This window comes from Pteropus alecto, unplaced genomic scaffold (genome assembly GCF_000325575.1).
Source record: "Pteropus alecto unplaced genomic scaffold, ASM32557v1 scaffold2477, whole genome shotgun sequence".
Lineage (NCBI taxonomy): Eukaryota > Metazoa > Chordata > Mammalia > Chiroptera > Pteropodidae > Pteropus > Pteropus alecto.
The window spans coordinates 1-8,143 of record NW_006439249.1 but is presented as its reverse complement, the minus strand read 5'-3'; the positions used below and the strand labels follow the sequence as shown (position 1 = coordinate 8,143).

The 8,143-nt window shown below is 43.8% G+C and overlaps 1 protein-coding gene across 1 annotated transcript; it reads left to right on the top strand.

Annotated features, from left to right (window-relative positions):
• Nucleotides 1-386: 386 nt before the first annotated feature.
• LOC102887685 (melanoma-associated antigen B5) lies at nucleotides 387-1,409 on the top strand. The gene has a single exon (XM_006916532.2). It carries the CDS (start codon nucleotides 387-389, stop codon nucleotides 1,407-1,409), a length of 1,023 nt encoding a protein of 340 aa, XP_006916594.2.
• The last annotated feature ends 6,734 nt before the right edge of the window (nucleotides 1,410-8,143 follow it).

The following is an 8,143-nucleotide window of genomic DNA, read 5'->3' as shown; positions in this document are numbered from 1 at the left end:
AACGGGGACTGGGGAACCTGATCGGGACAATAATTAACATAAAGATCCTGACAGTGAACTGAGAACACTTCCCAAACCCAGGACACAGGGTCCCCCTTGCTAGCCCCTGCTGTCACCCAGTAACACCTAGGGAGGGCTGAATGGCTGTGTCCCAGGGACACACTGACATTTTCTGCAGGGCTCTCAGGGGAATGGCTGATGAGAGCAGGGTCCTGAGAGTTCCTAGAGCACTGCCTTCAGACGCTGCAGAGGCGGCCTTGGGCAAAGCCAAGGTGGAACCTCCCTGTTGAAGGGACACACACCATCTCATTCTCCCTCCTCCAGGTGCTGGGAAATATTCTCTTGCCCACACAGCTCACTACTATCACTGACCAGTGAGTGACATCATGCCTCGGAGTAAGAAGAATAAGCTTCGTGCCCATGAGAAATGCCACCCACTGAATCAGTCCCAGACTCAGAGGTCTGATGAAGCTACAGTTATGGAAGAAGAGCTTCCCTCCTGCTCCTCTGCCCTGGAGGCTCCTTCCCAGAGCACGTCACCGACCGAGTCAGGTACGACTTTCCAGGAGTCGAGCGGGGCCTCAGCCATCACCACCTCCTCTCCAGGTACATTTGATACAAGTTCTGATGATGGTGAGGAAAGCCAAGATGAAGAAAATTCTTATTCGCTTGAGGTCCTATCTGCTCAGAGCTCAGCAAGTGCTTCTCCCACTGTGAAGGTGGATGTGGTGGAGCAGTTTCTCCTGCACAAGTATAGAGTAAACCAACCCATTTTGAGGAAAGACATAGACACGATCCTTGGAGAGAGTAAACAGGGCGAATATGCTGAGATCCTCAAGGAGGCCTCTGAGCGCATTGAAGTTGTCTTTGCAATTGATTTGAAGGAAGTCGACTCAAACATGTACAAGTTTGTCAGCAAACTGAAACTCCCCAATAATGGGAGGCTGCGTTTAGGCAGGGGCTGGCCCAAGACCGGCCTTCTGATGAACATCTTGGGCCTCATCTTCATGAAGGGCAACTGTGCTACCGAGGAAGACGTCTGGCAGTTTCTGAATATGTTAAAGGTATATGCAGGGAAGAAGCACTTCATCTATGGAGAGCCAGGAAAGCTCATCAATAGAGATCTGGTGAAGCTGAAGTACCTGGAGTACCGCCAGGTGCCTGGCAGTGATCCACCTCGCCATGAGTACCTATGGGGCCCAAGAGCTTACGCTGAGACCAGCAAGATGAAAGTCCTCGAATTTATGGCCAAGGCAGGTGACACAGTTCCTAGTACCTATTCCTCACAATATGAAGAGGCTTTACGAGAAAAAAGGGCACGTACCAGAGGTGCAAGGAGGGCTGGCACTAGAGCCAGAGCAAGGCCTGATCCAATGGCCCCATCTTCTTCCACCCAAAGTGCACAATGAGAACCTTTTTTTTCCTGTAAGATAAAAAGAAAAAAAAAACTAAATAACAGCAGAGATTTTCATGGAAATATCGAAGAATCCCACAGTTAAAGTTTGGGATAATGGTATACAAAAAAAAAATAGTAAAACATCATCAACCTTGATTTAGCTTATTCTTCTCAGTCTTTTCTTTTGTAAACTTGATTTATACCTCAATATACTTAGCTTATTATAAAATGTAGGAGACAGTAATTCTTAACAAGTTAGTCTTCTGACTCAATTTCTCTTCTATTCCCCAAACTTATGTGAGCGTCTGCTCTTGGGAAGGGCCATGGTGGTATGGGGGCCTGGTAAGAAAAGAAGATGGAGCCGCTGCCCATAGAATCATGAGGCTGGAACCAGCTACCATGAAAGGAAGACAGATTCCCTGTAATTCAGAAAGCTCAACTGATAGGAAAGGGCGAAGAAGAGAAGAGGTTCCCCATGAGAGCAGTCAAGTGAAGGTTGCCCGAGGCAAGGCGGTTTGGGGCCAGACAGGGCAAGTCCTCCAGAGGGAAGTCATTTCAAGTAAGGCAGAATGGTGGGCTGGGGGAGACTCAAAGACTCAGGAGGAAAGCGCACACTGAGACCGGGTCTCTGAACGTTTAGAGACTGAATACTGGAACAAAAACTGCTCTTAACAGCCACTTTGGGATTGTGGGTGGGATTCTAGAGGCGGCAACGGAAGAGGTCCCGAACTCCTGTCCCAGTGCCGTGAACACAGTGCATGGACTAGCTGGTTGGTGCCAAAAGTTAAAGGCAGGCCCAGAGAAGAAAAGTGAGGTGTGAGGTATACATGAGGACAATACACAATTTGGGGAATGGCTGTGAGCTTCGTTTACTGTCCCTTACCCCAGGGATCCTTGACAGCTGACTCTACTCAGGTGCTGGCTGTGGTTCTGTCCCAGCACTTGTCCAAATCATAGCATCCTTCCACTGAGTCATTCCCAGTATGTCCCACTGGCCAGCACTGGAACCTGACCAGCTGGCCCCTTCTTCCCTGGCCCCTCCTCTGAGGGATGTGCCCTGCCACCAATTTGACAGCCCACAATCGGCTGCTCTCCTCCTGCCTCTGGGCCTCTCAACTCCCTGGCCATCATTTTCTTCATGGGAGATCGTGTGTGATAGCAGCAAACTCTCGTCCATCAAAGGTGATGACAGACAGGTTTAGTCACATCCAAGGAAAGGGCATTTTGGACACTGAAATTTTGACAGTCCCATGTGTCCCTACTAGAGTCTCAAAAATAAATTCCCAAATGGGCTTGTGCATTCTGTTCAGTACATAAACTACCAGTTTGAGGACATAATGATGTAGGCAGGGAAGGTTTTTGAAATCATCCTGATAAATGCACTAGGGCTTTCATGGTGTCTTGTAATTGAGACTGGCCTGTCAACAAATACACTGACCAAGGAGCTCGATAACCAAATCCTTCCCCGTAAGTTGGAGGTGAAGTAAGGCTATGGCAGTCACTATCTAGCAAACATTCATTGAAGCTGAATTCCTTGAACCACAGAGTCCCTCTAAGCAAGGAAAAATAGTATCTTATCAGCCATGCTATCTTTGAATGGAAAAGATTAAAATAATTCAGCGTACTCCCACCACCTCTTACCTGAGTACTGGCTCCAAGGAAGGTGGTGGCTTTCCCTTCTACCTGATGACACCTGTAACAGTGCCCCGCACACTGTCATACTGTAGGTTGCCGAGACTCTCAAGGTGAGTTGTTGACCATGCTTCTGTGAAAGGACAACCTTCTAACCTATTGAGACCATAAGAGTACTGCAAAAGACACTCCAAATCATCACATTTGAGCACAGAAGGCCCACCTTCCTTCCTGAAGTTTGACAGGAGTCCTCTTGAAAAGTGACGTCCTCTGTATTTTGAAGCACGTGTCCCATGGTAGGCTCTCCAAAAGCTGTAGAATTGCAAGGCAGATTTAGCCTTCTGAGAAACTCCACCGGGAATGGGAGGGGTTGCTTTCATGACAAGTTTCAATAGTTGGTCTTTTATTGCACACCTAATCTGTAAGTTGATGGAGAGACAGAAAGTGCTCATCCATATGGTGTCTTGCCCGCCTCCTCTGGCACACTGGTCGACTCTATTGCCAGTATGCTGGCAGTGGGGAAGGGGGATGTGATATCCCTCATCACTGAAATGTAACTAGTAGCGATATTATTTATTTCTGGGACAAGGCTTTAGAGAGGCGGTATTCGATCCACATGCTTTCTTCTCCATTCTATAACCCAAACAGAACCCATGTTCAGAAGATAGGAACACATGATACAAGCAGCCTGATGACTTGTGTCCCCTCGTAGAACACAGCACCTGCCAACCGACATGGAAAAGTGACCTTTCATTGTGTGAACTTGTTCAGGTTTCAGGTCATGTCTGTCGCATCATCTAACAGTTACTTGATCAAATACACCGCTGCGATTTCTGTTTTTGAGCTTATTGGAATCTTTTTATTACAAAGACAATGGTACTTGTATTTGCACAGCAAAATAATTCAGACATCACCAAGAAATCACAAATGCCTGCTTCACAGCATTCCTAGAAACTTCAAAACCTCCACAGTGGTGAATACAATTAGGATGTGGTGGATACTATTTTATGCTGATTCTGTAATTATTTCCTCCAGGACTTATTTATTTTATAACAGAGTTTGTACCTTTGGACCACCTTCACCCATTTCATGAACCCCCCACTCCCTGCCTCCGCCTTGCATACCAAAGACCACCAATCTGTTCCTTGTGTCTGTGAGTTTGTTTGTTTTGAGATTCTCCACATAGATGAGATCCTATGGTTTATGTCTTTCTCTGTCTTACTTATTTCATGTGCTGGAAGGCCCTCCCGGTCCATCCTTGTGATCGCAAGAGGCAGGATTTCCTTCTCTGTTATGTCTGAATAATATTTCATTATCTCTATATATCACATCTTCTTTACTCATTCATCCATCCATGGATACTTAGGTGGTTTCCAAGTCTCAGCTGTTCTAAATAATGCTGCAATGAATGTGAGGGAGTCAGTGCAGATATCTTTTCGTGTTAGTGCTTTCATTTCCTTCATCTTCATAGATATAATAATAAATGGTGATTTTCAACACACATGGGCTTGATAGTCTTTTCTTTTTTATAGCTAATCAGTCATTATCACAATACAGTGTATATTTTTATATCTGATGTTGCTGTTTGCACCACTAAATTCATTTGTTTCCATATTTCTTATATGTCTCTATTTAACATGTTTCATTTTTTCCATGTCAATTGGACATATGGAGCATACTTATAATAACACTATTGGTGCCATTGCCTACTTATTCTATCATCTGTACCATTTCTAGATCAGTTTTGATCAATTAGTTTTTTTCTTCTTGTGGATATGTTTTCTGGCTTCTTTGCATGCCTGGCCATTTTTGATTGGATGCCAAACTGTGAATTTGGCCTTGTTCGCACTTATCCAACACAAGGGTGCTAGTGACTGGTTTATATACATGTACTCTTCAGCTCTGTTCTGCATCTCACATAGGATTCTGAGAAACCCTATGATCTTTTTGATTTTGCTAGTAAAGTTTGTCACGTAGGGCCAAAGCGGCATACATCTCGGACTGACTTTGCATCAGCACAGAAACAAAAACTCCTAAATATGCTTTCTGATGCTCCGGGCACACTCTGGTTTTCTCCTCTGACTGGTGGGAGCACAAAGACCCCCGTGTGGACTCTGGAATTCTCTCTCTGGGGAGCTCTCTCCTTCTGGTCCTTTGACCTGTGAACTCTGATCCTCAGCTTCATCTCCTCAGCTCCATAAGACAACCAGGTTTTACCTGTGCACCTGACCCTGTGCTGCGAGCTGCAGGCATTAAGCTGGGGCACTTCTCGGGTCGCCTCGTTTGTTTTCAGTCCCTCAGGAGCACGGTCTTCTCTTGCTGGATGTCCAGTGTATTGAAAGTGGCTGTCACTTATATTTTTTCTCAGTTTTCTTAGTTCTTTCAGTCAAGCAGCTACATTCATTTTCTGATATTCTTTATTCTCCAGAAATATATGTTGTTTAATCTAAATTTAAAACCTACATTTTTATGACATATAATTATTCCCAAACTGTAAGGCAATGACCACTTGAAACATATTAGAACAAAAACTTTTACAGACTGTGGGACACCCAACACACATATATGTGTGTATATGTGTGTATGTATACTTATGTATATAAAAATATGTATGTGTGTGTGTGTGTGTGTATGAAAGAGACATTTACATACAGAAAGGAAGGTTTAAACCTACAGGGCAAAATACAAACATGTCCTCCTGTTTGTGGAAAGGTACAAAATTACTTAATTTTATTATTTATGCTTTCAATATTTTCCAAAACTGATAAAACACATGAGTTTCCTTTATGATTAGAAAATACTATAACTATTCAAAATATGATTTAGATACTTGCATTCATCAGTGTTCTCCACAAAAACAGAACCAATAGAATGGAGTTGTATTTATGTTTATATATTATAAGTCATTGGCTCACATGATTATGGAGGCTGACAAGTCCCACGATCTGCAGGGTCAGTGGACAAGCAGGAGACCCAGGAGAGCCGATGGCATAGTTCCACGCTGAAGGCAGCAGGCTCAAGGCCCAGGACGAACTGATATTTCCGTCAGAGCCTGAAGACAGAGAAAAGCCAGTGTCCCATCTCAGAGGCAACCAGGCAGGAGGAATTCTTCCTCACTCAGGGGAGAGTCAGACCTGTTCTAATCGGACCTCCCCAATTGTAGCGGTGCACCCACACTGAGGGGGGTGGTCTGCTTCCCCCAGTGTACTAATGTAGATGTTAATCTCATCGAAAACACCCTCCCAGAAACACCCAGGGCTTGGAAAATATGAATCACCTGTTGCAATGAACCCGTAATTTAAGTAGGACTCTTGGTATTTTCTTTTAAATGCAGCTTTCTTTTGGTTGGCAGTCTTAGAGTCTTCTGCTGTCTCATTATTGGGATTTCCTCCTTTCTAAAGAAGTGCTCCATGACATTTTCTATCTTTTTTTACTCATTTTGGCTGTGGTTAGCTTGTGGGCTTACCAAAACTGTGACTGAGACAAGTGCACAGTGTGGGAAAGAGGCATGGGTGGAAGTGATAAATAAAATAATGAGTGGGCCACACACAGACTAAGGTAAGTGTCGGATTCTGACTTAAAGCCTGCCACCAGGTACAGCTGTAGAATTGAAGTATATTCACTTGTCACTATAAAGCCTGCCACCAGATTCTGCTTAATTGTCACTTGCCACTCACTGATGTTTTGATATGAGCCTGCAAGCAATTGATTTATTATGGTCTCTGTGCAATCTAACCTCTCTGCTAATGTTAATCTGTATTTGCAGCTGCTTCCCAGTGCAGACATCACTGCCTCAGCTCCACCTCAGATCATCAGACATTAGATTCTCATAAGAAGCACGCAGCCTAGATCCCTTGCATGCACAGTTCATGATAGGGTTGATGCTCCTATGAGAATCTAATGCCTGATGATCTGAGGTACTGCTGAGGCGGGGATGCTAGCGCTGGGGAGCGGCTGCAAATACCGATGAAGCTTCGCTCCTTTGTCTGCCGCTCACCTCTTGCTGTGCGGCCCGGTTCCTACCAGGCCGTAGACAGGTACTAGGGGTTGGGGACCCTTGGTATATAAGCCATAATTAGAAGAAAAACCAATAAGTTTGAATGAGAAAGAGCTATCAATAGAATAGGACAAACAGTGAGAACAGCAATTGGAGACTAAGAACAATATGGAGACTAAGTAAAAAAGAGTGTAAGGATGAACAGATCAACAGTATTGAAGGTGGAAAAAGTCTCTTAAGTTAACAATAGGAAAGTGTTCATTCGATTTGCTGTTTAGAAAATCATAAGTGAGAAGAGAGTGACTGATTCAGGGTGAATGTGTAGGAGACAGAAGGTCTGTTTGGTGTGAGTCAATTCCTATGAATAGAGGAAGTAAGGAGATGTGTGAATATAAGCTTGGATATGAACTGAAGAACACGGTTCCAATAATTGAGGGAGGGATTTGGCACCGAGAGTTGCTTTTTTTTTTAAAGAATGAGTTCAATCGTTTATATGAAGACAGAGCCAAAAGGGGTAGAGATTCAAAGAGTTAAATAGAATTTTCAAAAATGTCTAAAGTTAATTAGAGGAGATAGAATCCAATGACAGTTTGGGGATAAGAGTAAGAAAGTCCAAGGTAATGTTACGATGGCTAAAATTCATTTAGTACTTACTATGTTCCAGGCACTATTATAACTAATTACTTATAATTCTTATATTAACTTTATGAAAGAATACTGTTATCCTCATTATGTGCATAAGGATACCAAAACAGAGTCATGAATGAACCTGCATGAATCACACAACTAGGGAATTGTAAGAACCAGGATCCAAAACTATATGCTACAGCTCTGGAAGGCAAGTACCAGGATTGGGCGACACAAAGTGTGTTTGACAAGTTGCTGAAAGCTCAGTGTAGACTAGCTTAAGAGTTAAAAATTCCAGGTGGGTCTAGTCTGACAGGGACTCTTAACCTTCTGGTGAGTTTTATCTTGGGGAGCCCTTCCAGGTTCTCACAGAGAAGAATGAAGATCCGACAGAAATGCCCCTGTGGTTCCAGCAGGGGAAAGAAAAAGTCACCACTGTGAAAAATTCCAAACACAATCTGTTCTTCAAAACAAGGCCTGTCCAAAGAGAA

Coding starts and splice junctions, on each gene's coding strand:
- LOC102887685 (XM_006916532.2), top strand. CDS start 387: ATGCCTCGGAGTAAGAAGAATAAGCTTCGTGCCCATGAGAAATGCCAC.